The 14,033-nt window shown below is 34.5% G+C and overlaps 1 protein-coding gene across 1 annotated transcript; it reads right to left on the bottom strand.

Moving 5' to 3' along the window:
• Positions 1-11,915: 11,915 nt before the first annotated feature.
• LOC146912329 (UPF0481 protein At3g47200-like) lies at positions 11,916-13,421 on the bottom strand. Its single transcript, XM_085720421.1, has one exon. The coding sequence runs from the start codon at positions 13,346-13,348 to the stop codon at positions 12,074-12,076; it is 1,275 nt and encodes a 424-aa protein (XP_085576547.1). The 5' UTR covers positions 13,349-13,421; the 3' UTR covers positions 11,916-12,073.
• Positions 13,422-14,033: the final 612 nt, after the last annotated feature.

Below are 14,033 nucleotides of genomic sequence, written 5' to 3' on the forward strand. Positions count from 1 at the left end.
TAAATCAGACTAAGCATTTCAGGACAAACAAAAATTAGATCGATAATGAATTTATTAAAATACACTAAACCAAGCACAAGGTGTACAAGGTTTAGAATATAAGCTAGGATCACAACACCAATCAAAGATTCAAACCACCCCTAACCTCAAAGGTAACCTGTCAACTAACTTATACTATGAAAAACTCAATAGAACAGGTCTGATACACAAATCTAAGAAACTGAAAAACTGCCTAAACGGTACACCACAGATCGACAGAGTGGTTGATACAGCCCTGCAATCATACTAGAACCACCATGGACCTTTGGAATTTTCTGAGCGCCACCAAAGCCTCAAAACACGCTATGGATAACCAAAAAACTATTGTGAATAAAATGATAAACCTAGCCTCAACATTTTATTGATGTGACTTGGTAATCAATTTACCATTTACTCAAGCACTCTCTTATTTTATTAACGTGCCTCTTCTTTTTTAATCATTCAAACCAGTTTTGGTAAATTCACACTCAAAAGTTATTTTGATCTAAATTATCCAAACAACTTGAATTATGGGGAGACATTGATTAGCAAACTAGCACTACAGTTTAATTCATCTATTGTTTTGTTTGCGGTAAGTACATTACTACTTATTGGGTCAATGTTAGAGGTTTTTAAATTCCTCTTGTTTTCATGAGCTAAAAAGTTATAAGTTATTCGTTAGAGTATGAAATATGACCTTTTTCTAGAGATCAAAGATCAAACGGAGGAATTACTATAATTAAGTTATGACAATGGTTTATGATTATTAACTTATTTTTTACAGAGATTAAGAAACGATATCAACATTATAAATGTCAAATTTGTCCAAAAAAATAACATTATGAATGTTAAAAAAACTCATTAACCTATTTTTATTTATCGAAATTAACTTAGGTGACTTGCATTTCAGAGGCTTGCAAAGACCAATGAAATTTTAAATTCATATTAATATTCTTCATGAAATACAAGTCTATGGGGTTTCTCACTTTCTCTATTTATTGGGATATAGGTCACATTTATCACCTAAGTTCATGTTAATTTTCTCTTCCCATTTTCTTTCACCATTATTTGAGGTATAAATGTATAATTGAACACTTGACAAATAAAAAGTGTAAAGTGTCAAGAATGACGGTTATTTGTTGATCAATATTATTTTTTGGTTTGTAAACGAAGTGGCAAACACAGCCTATAATTGTGATGTCCTGATATTAAGTTTGAACCCAATTGAAGGCTACTGAAAGTTAAAAGCGCAACCAAGCGTAACCAGGAAACGCTCAACCAAGTTTGAGACGATAACAACACACTCCAACCAGCCTCACTGATGAGACAGAAAAACCGCTACAAAACGAAACGGTCTCAGCAGAACACACACCTTGCAAAAACGACCAAATAAAAATTGCAGCAACACAACACCTCTCATCAGCTGACTAAGGCTGAGCACACCCCAACGACAACCAGAAAGCCAATACCCCGCAGAGCAGAAACAGACCTAAGTACCAACGGCTACTGACTGTGCAGAGAAAAAACTGAAACACCCACCACTAAGACCCCGAAACACAAGCACCTTTTTATTATTTTTTGTACACATATTAAGAACATAAAAAAACATTTCCCACAAAAAATTAGAATTTTTCGACAACGGATGGATTAAATATTAATTTTTAATGTGCCAATAACTCAAGAAACCAAAACATCAAAACGTCGATCCAGAAATTGAATTTTGATCTGCTTTTTTTGCAGACAGCTCTAAAAATATATATATATATATATATATATATATATATATATATATATATATAGAGGGCCTATAAAGTTTCGTGAAATTATGAATAAGTTTCGATTTATTTTGATTTTTCGACCAAAACGCGTAAAATCACAATAAAAAGTAGCAAAGCCAGAGGTAGTTAACTACCTCTGGAGGAGCCAGCGGTAGTTAACTACCTCTGGAGGAGCCAGCGGCAGTTAACTGTCGGCGCATATGCCAGAGGTAGTTAACTACCCCTGGGGATAATTTGGTCATTTACTTGTGTCAATAGGAAGTATTCTATGTCAGAAAAGCAATTTTCTATCGACAAATGATAGACAAATCTTCCATATTGATACCAACCATAATGATAGACAAAATTAAAGTTTTTCTCAAGTTTCTACTAAATTTGTATCTTAGTTGCTTCACTGGTAGCAATACTAACCAAACTCTTGACATCCACACAAAAATCTGACACGTGGCCACGTGGAGCGACACAAACACACTGGCCACGTGGAGCCACACAAACACACTTTCTCTTCCATCTCCTCTTCTCTCTTCCTAGTGCATGGGGTGTACAAGGGTGTATGGAAATAAATGGTGTCTGTGTAACATTTTCCTTCTTATTTTCACACGATGACATGTGAAAAGGGCACAGTTTGCGACCACAAGGTGTTCACACGTGTTGTACAATTATTTGATGACTTTGACCAATTAATTTGACCAATTATCATATGTATATAGTCACCAGAGATAAAGTTTTCGTGAGCTTAGCGCAATTGGTAAGAACAATGCATAACATAAGAACATAATATATGTAGGTCCGGGGTTCGAACCCCGGATAACACAAAAATAAAATCACTAGTGAGAAAGAGAAAATTTGTGATGTTTACCACAACGTGAGAAAGAGAAAATTTGTGATGTTTACCACAACGTATTAACTATATTTTTTTTACTATATATTTGTACGAAGCTTCCACCGCCGCTTATTGATGACAGTCAATCATTCACTATTTTTAGAGTCTTTTTAATTAAGTTTTAATTCCATTTTTATTAGTTTAATGTTTAATTTAAAGTCATTTAGAATAAATTTGTCAATTTTAATTTATTGAGTCAAATAGCAAAAGATTGAGATTACAGGTTCATTATTGCTAAAGTTAGTAGCCACATGACCAAACAAAAGAATAAAATATGTGTGCCACACATGAATAGTGTGGTGAGCCAATAAAAAGGTGTAAAGAATAGCATTTGAAGAAAACAATAGAAATGAGCCTGAGAATAAGGTTCATTATTGCTAAAGTTAGTGACCAAACAAAAGAATAAAATATGTGTGTCACACATGAATAGTGTGGTGAGCCAATAAAAAGGTGTAAAGAATAGCATTTGAAGAAAACAATAGAAGTGGGCATGAGAATAAAAAGTCTACGCAACACAAGTGTGGGATAGAAGAGAGCATATATAAGGAGGCACTTTGGACATAAGGAATTCATTCACGTTTTTGGTGATTGACGGCTAGGCGAGAGCAAAGTGCGATTTTTCTTGTTAAAATTTAGGATGGTGGGAGTATTAAGCTATGAAAGAATATAAAATATTAAGTAATATATATTATATTTGCAAGAACTAAACACTGCGACATACTTGGTTTAGTAGTAAAAGCTTCTTAAATGGCTTTTAGGATTTGTGTTCGATTTCCAACCACTTTATTTCATTTTACTTTGGAAGGAATTCAATTATTACAATTATTAATAAGAAAATATTATCGAGGATAAGAAAATTAAAGAAAACAAATGTAATACGAAAAACCAAATACAGTATATCAAAAGGCAAGTCAATTATCTTTGGTTGAGCCAAAAACTGTTGTGCTAACATGAAAGTGAGACTAGTGTCATTTATAGGGTGAGGGAAACTTGGGTTATTACTTATTGGTGCAAAATCTTTGGGTCAGGTGGTGCAATGTTAAAATCTCAGGAGGTTCAAGTAGCATTAAAACAGTGCCATCATGTACAAAATTTAAAAGCCCAGGGGATGCAGCAGCATCCCCTCAATTATACGTTGCTCCGCCACTGGGGAGAGAGTATGAGATCTAGTCTAGTCTCCCTTAATATAAGAAAGCATTATGATGTGAAAACTCCTTAATGACCTATCCTCATTGACGGCCAAGTCACTCATTTAGGGGTAAATCAAGTCTTAATATTACTTTATGCAACTAGATGACCTCAGTTAACCAATATGATGTCATGTAATCAAAAGTACACAATAGTTTGGTTTATTTGCACATTAGAATATAAATTGTATTCTATCCCAACTAAACAAACTTACTTGTTTTTGAGAGGGACAAAAGTGCATTTGAAATCAAATTTATATTTGCAGTATACAAATCAATCACGTTTCAGAGTCTTGCTCCAAACTACCGAAAAAATTGGACAGTTTAGAAATAAATTCAACATATGATTTATTTTCAATTCTGCTAAACTGAGTTGTGAAAAGCCATATATGGTATATGTAATATGTTTAGTCTAGTGTTGTCAAATACACACTATAACGGCGCTATAGTGCTAGTGTCGCGGAATTTGAACAATTTGACATTAGTGTGAAATGTTTAAAGACCCATTTTATTACAAAAATGAACTATCAGAATATTTAATCATGTACTAGGGATTTTTATTCAAATAATGTCACTCCAAAATGAGGTGATTTACGCTTGTTACTATTCGACTTGCATCATTGTTGATGATTATCCATACTTAAGCACTTTAACATATTAGTTCTAAAGCCTAAAATAGTTTCAAAGGAATTTACCCAACTAGCTTGGCATCAACTATTCAACTTCTGTGATTTAATTACACATTGTTCAAAATCAGACTAAGCATTTCAGGACAAACAAAAATTCTATGGATAACGAAATTACACAGCTAGAAAGATACTAAACAATGCCAAAATCCACTTCTATTGTGATGATCAAGCCTAACGTATTGAGAATAAAATGATAAACCTGGCCAGCACCACGCAAAACAGTAGCAACCACTCCCTGAAGCAGAAAAAAGAATGCTGCAGAATAGCCAAACCAGACCCCTAATGTCTTAACAAACAAAAACAGATCTCGATCAACAAATAGCACAGAAACGGACACACCAGACCCTGCACAAGATCAGAAGACTGCACTGACAGATAAAAAACTGAAGCCAAATAATGATATGACAAAAGGAACCACCCAGCACCTAAACACTTTAACCGATCTCAAACAAACTAAAGGATTCGACAGCCACTCGCTTAAAGAGAATACTCCACAAGAAAATATTTGCCTCATCCACCACCGTTTCCCAATTAAACCCGACTTGATTGAAAGTCATGTCGTTTCTATCCTTCCAAATTGTAGAGACATTTGAGTACCACATTACACCGAGGCTCTCTATAATATTTCTGTTAAATTTGTCAACAAAAAAAAAAAGTGAATGTTAAAAAACTCATCAACCTTTTTTTATTTATCAAAAAGAACACTAATACATTAATTTTCCCAAAACCAATAAGAACATTAATTATAAGACTGTTATAGATCATTACATCAAGTAGATAAATAAAATTAAAAATCAAGATGATGCTACCACCTAAATGGCTTCAGACTTCTGGACAAAAAAAGGAAGCAGAGATAAACACAGCCGAGCGAAACCAGGAAACGCCCAACCAAGCTTGAGACGATAACGACACACTCCAACCAACCTCGCTAATGAGACAGAAAAAAACGGTCTCAGCAAAACACAACACCTTGCAAAAACGACCAAATAAAAATTGCAGCAACACAACACCCTTGTCAGATGACTAAGACTGAGCAGACCTCAACATCAATCAGATAGCCAATATTCTGCCGAGCAGAACCGGACTTACTGAAAAAACCAACTGCTACTGACTATGGTAATATGGTTTCCGTGAATTAATAATTTAGAATACTACGGAATTCAACATATGATTTATTTTCCATTCTCCTCAACTGGGTTGTGAAAAGTTATATATGATATATGTAATATGCTTAGTCTAGCGTTGTCAAATAGCTTCTATAACGACGCTATAGTGCTAGTGTAGCAGAATATGAACAAGTCGACATTAGTACGAAATATTTAAAGACCTATTTTGTTACAAAAATGAACTAACAGAGTATTTAATCATGTACTAGGGATTTTTATTCAAATAATGTCACTCCAGTGTTGATGATTATCCCTACTTAATCACTTTCACACATAAGTTCTAAAGCCTAAAATAGTTTCAAAGGAAATTACCCAACTAGCTAGGGATCAACTATTCAACTTCTGTGATTGAATTAAACATATTGTTCAAAATTAAACTATAAATCAGACTAAGCATTTCAAGACAAACAAAAATTAGATCGATAATGAATTTATTAAAATACACTAAACCAAGCACAAGGTGTACAAGGTATAAATTATTATAAAGTTCGAAATTACAAAAAATTGAGTCATCACACAAGCTAGGATCACAACATTAATCAGAGATTCAAACCACCCCAAACCTCAAAGGTACCCAATCAACCAACTGATACTAATAAAAACATAATAGAACAGGTCCAATACACAAATCTAAGAAACTGAAAAACCGCCAAAACAGTACACCAGAGATTGACAGACTAGTTGAAACAGCCCCTGCAATCATACTAGAATCACCATGGACCTTTGGAATTTTCTAAGCGCAACCAAAGCCTCAAAACATGCTATGGATAACCAAAAAACACAGCTAGAAAGATTCGAAACAATGCCAAAATCCACTACTATTGTGATGATCAAGCCTAGGCATGGCCAGCACCACACAAGCAGTAGCAACCATTCCCTGAAGCAGAAAAATGAATACTGCACAATAACGGAACCAAATATCTTAACAAACAAAAACAGATCCCGATCCACAAACTGCACAGAAACGAACCCTGCACAAGATCAGACGACTGCACTCAGATGAAAAACTGAAGCCGGATAGTGATGTGACAAAAGGAACCGCCCAGACACAGCCCTTTAAAAAGACTTGATTGAAAGTCATGTCGTTTCTAACCTTCCAAATGGTAGAGACGTTTGAGAACCAAATTACACCGAGGCTCACCCTAATCTTCGTATTACCAGACACAGCCCTTTAAACATATTAAGTTAAGATGAGCATACCCACCTTCCACAAAAGCAACCAAGACACCAAGCCAATTCACGGTCTCGCTCCAAACCACCGATATAATAGGACAGCTAAAAAGCTATGATTTATTGTTTCAATCATACCACGCCCACCCAAACAAAGAAGATGGTGTTTTATCTTGGTTTTTCGGGTGTCAAACATTGATTACGTTTGAACCTTTCTAACCTTTGATATCTCATTTTTTCTTGGGAAGGGAAAAATAAGAAAAACCCTTGAGAATCGAGGTTCGGGAGTTGTTTTCGTTATGGGAAGGTGTTAGGCACCCATAACGACTATAGTATCCTATAGGAACCGTCTTTATTTTCTACACGCGCGCTTTATTTTTAAATGCTATTTGAAAATGTTATTTACACCTAAAGGTTTACTAAGTGAAGAATTGGAGGGAGAAGAATGTTTGAATTTTTATTTTATTTGAATTGAAGGAATTTTGATTCCTTGCCTACGTACCCTTTTAAGGGATCAAATCCATCGTAGTTCTCTTCCAAAAAATGTTTTTGTTTTTGTTGGTTGATTTTAAGTTTGAAAATGGAATTTTGAAGAATAAGAGAGAGAGGCCTCAAGGGCATGAGATAGTGAAAATGTGAGGTGGAATTACTTATTTTGCAAAAGAAAGTCTAAGTATCATTAGGATTCATTAAAGTTTTATTTAAGAAAATGAAAGGAAAATACAATGGGATTTTGATCCCAAAGTTTATTTAGAAAATGATTTGAGTGAAATTTGTTCATATTTTCGGGAAAAAAGGATTTTTGTGTAAGTTTTAAAGTTCCTAAACATACATCTAAGCATTCAATCACCTAAACATACATCTAGGCATGCATACCCTAAACATACATCTAAAGTACTTATGTGATGTGTGTGCATGTGTCGGTGCTTGTGTCGGTGTACATCATTAGAGTCCATTGTCCTTTACATCATTTGCCCTAGTTTACATGCTATGGTCTTGCAAGAAAAGTAAATGACATGAAAGTAATATTACAAGTCCCTAATTCTTTACATACTAAGCTTTTGTAAGAAATATAATATTGCAAGAAAATTAAGCTAGAATATGAGATGAGATGAGCTTATGGAATGCATGAAACATGAAATAAAAGGGGTTAGTAGCATAAGGTATAATAGCATGAGAATTATAAGCAAAAGAAACCCTAAAAAACTTGACAAAAAGTAATGAAACTCTTAACCTAAAAGTAGCAAAATACACCTAAAATTTACCATGACATCAAGACAAGTATATGGCCTATAATCCTCATATCATGACAATTTTCTAAAGGTTTTATTACAATCAATAATATGAGAATTATAAGAACACATCCAAATCAAGAATTATGATATATTTTTGGACATATTTGGCACTTTTCCTTTCACAAACAAAAATTTACATGACTTGTAAAGCAAGTAATTAACCACACATATTTATATACAGCAAGAAGCATATCCAAACAGTAACAAACTCACCCCAAATTCACATCACCAATCACAAACATATATCAAGGATTAGAGCCAAAATCATGCACATTTTCACAAGCTTTTTAACATGAAATTCAAGAATTAAAAACAAGAAAATATATCAATATTTTTTTATAGAGTTTTTCAGTGCAAAACTAATACAAAAACATCACAAACATATCAAGAAGTCTCTACAAATTTTTAGAGAATTTTTCCTAAAATATTTTAGGCATGTCAGGGGTGCAATTATCAAAGGAAGTGTGTGAAATAGCAAGAAAACAAGCACAGAACGTAATGGACAGACAGACTAAGCCCAAGCCCAAGGGAAAACGGATCTTGGATCATCCAAGCGCATCAGGAGCGTTGGATTGATCCAGATCAACCTAACCCTAGATCAGACGGTTAAGGCTTTGGTCCAGAGGTGAACCAGACTGGTTCAAACGAACCAGTCCGGTTCACTCTCTTATATATGTACAAAGGACCGGTCCAAAAATCATTTCCCTTCTTTCTTTCTCTCTCTAACATCTCTCTCTCTCTAAGAGCTCTGCAAATGACTCGCCGGAGAGGATGAATGCTGGTCGAAAACTTCATCTTCTCCGGCACTACCTCCAGATTTCGATGAACATGAAACCTAAACGTTTTTGATGAAAAGAAACACTGTAACACTCGTTTTTTGTTCTCTTTCTGAATCTTTCCTTATTTCTTGCGAAAAACTTGTAGATCTTTCTAGATCTACACTTTTATGGTTCGGTTATGTTGAAAATTACAAAGAATGAGTTGAAACGAGGCTATGGCGTTTGTTCTACGGTGTAAATCCTCTTCTCTTCCTCTATTTACAAACGTTTTCAAGGAAAAACGAGGAAAGAGGCGAAGATTCACACCGTTTCACTTTTTCACATACGCAGTTCAAACATGAAGAAAAGGACAAGCTAAACTAGAGAGAAGAGGCAAGATCTTTACCTCGTTGAATTCGGAAGATGATGAAGAGCTGAAATCTTCACGAAACTCGTTCTTGATGCTTCAGGTAAACGAGAACGAACTGAGAATTGAAAGGTATATTCCTTCTTCTTCTTCACCGGTCCTGTTTCGGCTTCGAACTCTCTTCTTCTTTCTCTTGACGCCTTCTTTGTGATCGTGTTGAATTCGTCACGATTATTGACGGATTCACGCTTGAATTGCAAAGAATCAAGTTCAATGATGAGGATTCTCACAGAGAACCACTGAGAACTTTAATTAATTCGCAAAGATTTTGTTGAATTGAACATGCTTTTTGCTTTGATTCTCTGGCAATTTGTGTTGATTTTGTGTTTTTGATGAGAAATTCAATGGAGGATTGGTGCGGTGGTGAATCTGAGAGCTTGTGGTGGTGATAGAATTCTGTTACGGTGGTTAGGGTTCTGTTACGGTGGAGAGGATTTGGAGAAGAGAGAGAAAGTCGTTAGACTTCTCTGTGATGATGTGTCAATGAACGAATGGTGATCTTTTTGTGTAATTGGTGATGTGGCCGTATTTATAAGCTGACATGTGGCCTTCTGGACTAATAATGAACTGACACGTGGACTGGACTTGCTTTGGACTGAATTATGGACTTATTGTCTTGAGGGACCGATCTGCAATTTCTTAAAACCAAAGGACCAATATGCAATTGACCTGAAAAAGACTAAAAACAAAAGTTTGACTTGAAGGACTAAAATGCAAATTGGAAAAGATTTTAAAAGAAAAAATAAAATGGAAGAAAGGACTAAAGTGCAATTTTAACAACTTTGAAGGACTAAAATGAAATTTAAAATAAAATTGGTTAAAAAATGTAATTTTGAAAATAGCGTAAAGTGAAACGATTAAAAATAACAAAACGGACTAAAATGAACAAATTACTTAAATGAGGTACTTTAAAGTAACCTCTCTCTGCCAAAATTTCGTGTGAAATGACCAAAACGCCCCTAGGGACTAAAATGACTCAAAATGTCTCAGATGCAGATTTAAAATGGATTTTTATCAGGGAATTAAAGCAAGAGTTCATACAAGCAAATTAAAAGACTCAGAGACAATTTTTAGGGATTTAAAAGAGTTTTAACACAAGAAATGACTAAAATGCCCCTAGGGGCTAAACTGACTTAACATGACTCAGATGCAATTTTTTGAAATGGATTTTGACATGGAATTAAACAAAAACTCATTCAAACCAATTGAAAGGACTCAGGGACAATTTTTCAAAGATTGAAAGAAATTTTAACATAGGAAATGACTAAAATGCCCCTAGGGGCTAAACTGACTCAAAGTGACTTCAAATGTGATTTTTGAAATGGATTTTAACATGGAATTGAAACAAGGACTTATTCAAACCAATTGAAAAGACTCAAACAATTTTCAAGGACTAAAATGAGTTTGACTGTAGGAAATGACTAAAATACCCTTTTTCATGAATTTTTGCAAATGATATTGAAATAAAATGCAGAGAAATGTGCAATTGATCAGAGACAAATGCAAATGACTTGAAATGCAAGAAACATAGACAAATACACAGTTGAAAAGATTTTCAAAGCTAAGTTGGGAGAGAAAGCAGAGTAAAATGTCAGTGTAAACAATAGCAAATTGGCAATTCTTCAAGAGTAATAGACATATATCAAAGATGAAAGAAAATTTTGAACAAGTATTTTTAGGTCCAAAATTAGGGTATAACAGATGGGAGTTCAAATAAACGCCTCTTTTTCTAAGATTATCCTTATAATGAAGCTTATTAAGGAAAAGCCGCCAAACTAACACCGACAATGTAGAGGGAATTAATGGATTCCGCACATCTTAGGCCAACTCTACTTCTTCCAAGTCTACTGCACTTAATAGATTGTAGGCTTCATCCCCCGACTTCCAAACAATCTTCCTCTCCCTCCACTCTAGCAACCCCCAAAACCAAACCACTACAGACATCCACAATCTCCTCCTCCCATTGAATCAACTTTCATCTCCATCTCCAATTATATAACTTTACACCCTCTACTTCCACTGTCATATCGACAACACATTTATCTTTATCAAACCATAGATCAAAAAGTTTGCTTTTTAAAGTAAAATGGAAGACACTTGACGTAAGTTCACAAGATCAAACATGAGTTATGCACTAAATCAACTTGTCGTGGAAACTCTTAATAATTTTAAGTGATTGTTGTTCAAAAATCGATTCAAGGTTGGAGTTAGTATGGGTTGCATCCAAAGAAAAGCCCTTCAACATTTTATTGATGTGACTCAGTAATCAATTTACCATTTATTCAAGTGTTGCTCTCTCTTATTTTATTGATGTTCCTCTTCTTTTTCAATCATTTAAACTAATTTTTGTTAATTCACACTCAAAAGTAATTTTGATCTAAATTATCCAAACAACTTGAATAATGAAAAAACTCATTTTCACCTAAATCAATTCTACAAAATCAATTCATTCAAAAACAATTGTTATCACCGTGGAGCCAAACTATCAGACTGATTTTGCCATCCACACTATCAGACCCATTTTGTTCAACAACAATACAACACGATCAAGTTGCTCTTTTATTTAGCAGAACACCTATTTATATGAAATTACAATTTCAATCTACTACAACACACAAAATAATGAAACCATTGAAACAAACAACGTAAATTGGTGATAATAACAATAGCAATAATTATGAACTCGACAATGAAAGAAATCACTAGGAGGCTTGTACAACTTGTAAGACAGAACAAACTGATTGAAGTAAAGTGAGAACAAGTAGTAAAATTCCAGCAATGGAAGCAGCAGTTTGCCAAGGAGTTTTGCAATAATCACGCCTGAGAGTAGCCTTCAACTTATGCCAAGGATTCCTACAATAATCATTTAAGTCTTCGGAAAGAGCAGGGAATTGAGAACTTATAGTAGATTGCATAACATTTTTGCAAAGACCATTAAACAAGTTAGCCACAGAATCACTATCTGCAAGAAAATTTTCCAGTATTTCTCTCCGAACAAGTATATCCACATCCGTACCAGTATTTATAAGGAAATCCAAAAAAGCAACATAATCAGTAATATATGACTCATCAGGGTAAAGACACTGCTCCAAAGCAACCATATTCCGAAACAAAATTTCGGTCCCATCTTGAACTGATAATTGAGGAATTTCAAGAACTCCTCCCGAAAATCTCAAGTCAAGTAAACACTTGCTTTTAGTGTTCACTTGGAACCTAACTCCAGCTTCTAACAACTCAGTTGTGCTCGGTGGATATATCGCAAGATCGATGTAGCCGACGATGATTCTACCCGGCCGCCTTTCAATAGGATGTTGCAAATGAAATATTCTAATCAGATCAGTGAAGTGCCTTATAGTTATACTAATATCATTATTATCAAAACCCAATTTTGATATATTTAAACATGCAAAATAATTGATAGTAAGTTTAAGAAAAGAAGGGATGCTAGTGTTAGGAACACTAGCATTTGTAGAACTCAATGAAAGACTGTAAATTTTTTCAATAACGAAAAAGGGAAGTTGATTTTCAAGTAACAGTAAATCATATCCTATAACATTGTGTAACCAAGGTTGAAAGAGAATCTCACCAGCAAAGTTTGTCCAAAAAAGTTGAATTATAAAAGCGGAATCGATTAAGATTAACTTAACAAGTTCATTATGAGAAAATGGTAGGGTTTCAGAATAACAACTTCGGAAATCAGATAAGATAGAATCTAAGTAGCTGACCAAGGTGTTTAAACTTGTGTTGGTTCGTTGGAGAAAATCTTTGAAGTGAATGAGTTTCTGACTTTCCATGTTTTGGAGTTGGGGGTGACCGTGGTGAAAGGGGCCAATGGAAACGACAGTGGGGGTGTATGCGTCTTCGTTGATTTTGCGAATAACAGAGGGGACCTTGTAGATGCAACAGTCACCGGTTGAAGGTGGCTCTGCTGTGTCCAGCATAGCCTTGATATCAATAACCAAGCTGGAGAGTGACATATTGAGAGTTAGCAAGAAAATGAAAAGCTTTGGTCGTTGGAGTTAAGTTTCAAGTCTTTTGACACTCCCTCTTATCCTTGAAACTCCCTCTTATCCTTATTATATCATATGATTTGATTTTCAAAATGATTTTCATATTCTTATTTTCACATGATGACATGTGAAAAGGGCACGGTTTGCGGGCGGGTGTTCACACGTGATGTACAATTAAATTTGATGACTTTGACAAATTTGACCAATTATCAAATATAATCACCCGAGAGAAAGAGAGAAATTGTGATTTTTTTTTTCTGAGGGAGAGAGAATTTGCGAGGTTTACCACAACATATTTACCGTATCTTTTCTTTTACTATGAAATACTATGAAATTTGGACAGTTTTCACGTTGATTGTTAATGACTAATTGATATCCAAAAACTTGTGGGGCACATAGATTGGGTTCTCCCCGTTCAATTGGATTTTTTTTCCATACACATGATTATGAAACGAAACCCTAACCACATGTTTAAATGGTTCAAGTCCTTTTATCACTTGGACCAATCAATTGTTGGTATATTTACTACATCATTAATAGATCTTTTTTTTTTTACAAAATTAATAAAAGGTCAATTAAGCCAACACATTATTAACTTTTTTTTTTTAGGAAATATTATTAATGTTTTGTAACATGTCTGAGTATATTAAAA

This window comes from Medicago sativa, chromosome 6 (assembly GCF_051527215.1).
Source record: "Medicago sativa cultivar Bolivia chromosome 6, Bolivia_mono, whole genome shotgun sequence".
NCBI lineage: Eukaryota > Viridiplantae > Streptophyta > Magnoliopsida > Fabales > Fabaceae > Medicago > Medicago sativa.